This window comes from Eimeria mitis, genomic scaffold (assembly GCF_000499745.2).
Source record: "Eimeria mitis Houghton genomic scaffold, Emh_scaff2350, whole genome shotgun sequence".
Taxonomy (NCBI): Eukaryota; Apicomplexa; class Conoidasida; order Eucoccidiorida; family Eimeriidae; genus Eimeria; species Eimeria mitis.
This window is the reverse complement of record NW_013570686.1, coordinates 7,706-8,288: the sequence shown is the minus strand read 5'-3', so window position 1 is coordinate 8,288 and position 583 is coordinate 7,706. Positions and strand designations below refer to the sequence as shown.

Sequence of the window (583 nt, the reverse complement as noted above, 5' to 3'; positions counted from 1 at the left end):
CGCCTCCACAGACACTGCAGCAGACAAAAGAGAATGCTGCAGCTAGCTGCAGCAGCAGCAACAGCAGCACCAACAGCTGCAGCAGCAATAGCTGCAGCAGCAACAGCTGCAGCTGCAGCAGCAGCTGCAGCAGCAACCGCTCCAGAACCAACAGCTGCAGCAGCAAGAACTGCAGCAGCAACAGATGCAGCACAGACGGCTGCAGCAGGGATAGCTGCAGCAGCAACAGCTGCAACAGCAGCTGCAGCAAAAGCTGCAGCAGAAACAACAGCAGTAGCAGCAACAGCTGCAACAACAGCTTTGAAACAGAAGCTGGATAAAGAGCAACTGCTGCAGCAGCAACTGCTGCAGCAAAAGAGTTTAATTAAAGCTGCAGCAGCAACTGCTGCAGCAAAAGAGTTTAATTAAGGCTGCAGCAGCAGCAACTGCTGCAGCAACAGCAGCAGCAGCAGCTTTAAGGAAAGCTACAGCAGCAACAGCTGTAGCAGCAAAAGATGCAGCAACAGCTTTCAACAGAAGCTGCAACAGCAGCAGCAGCAGCAGAGGCAGCAACAGCTTTTAACAGAAGCAGCAGCAGCAGCAA

General features: G+C 53.0%; 2 protein-coding genes across 2 annotated transcripts in view; both read left to right on the top strand.

Annotated features, from left to right (window-relative positions):
• Positions 1-33: 33 nt before the first annotated feature.
• On the top strand, positions 34-408 carry EMH_0052420 (uncharacterized protein; the record flags this gene model as incomplete). Its single annotated transcript, XM_013496875.1, has 1 exon — positions 34-408. The coding sequence occupies one exon, from the start codon at positions 34-36 to the stop codon at positions 406-408; it is 375 nt and encodes a 124-aa protein (XP_013352329.1).
• An 86-nt stretch (positions 409-494) lies between these two features.
• EMH_0052410 (uncharacterized protein) overlaps positions 495-583 on the top strand; it is a gene marked incomplete at both ends in the record, with an annotated part of 705 nt that continues 616 nt past the window's right edge. The window contains one exon of the mRNA XM_013496874.1: positions 495-583. Coding sequence (XP_013352328.1) covers positions 495-583 — 89 coding nt within the window.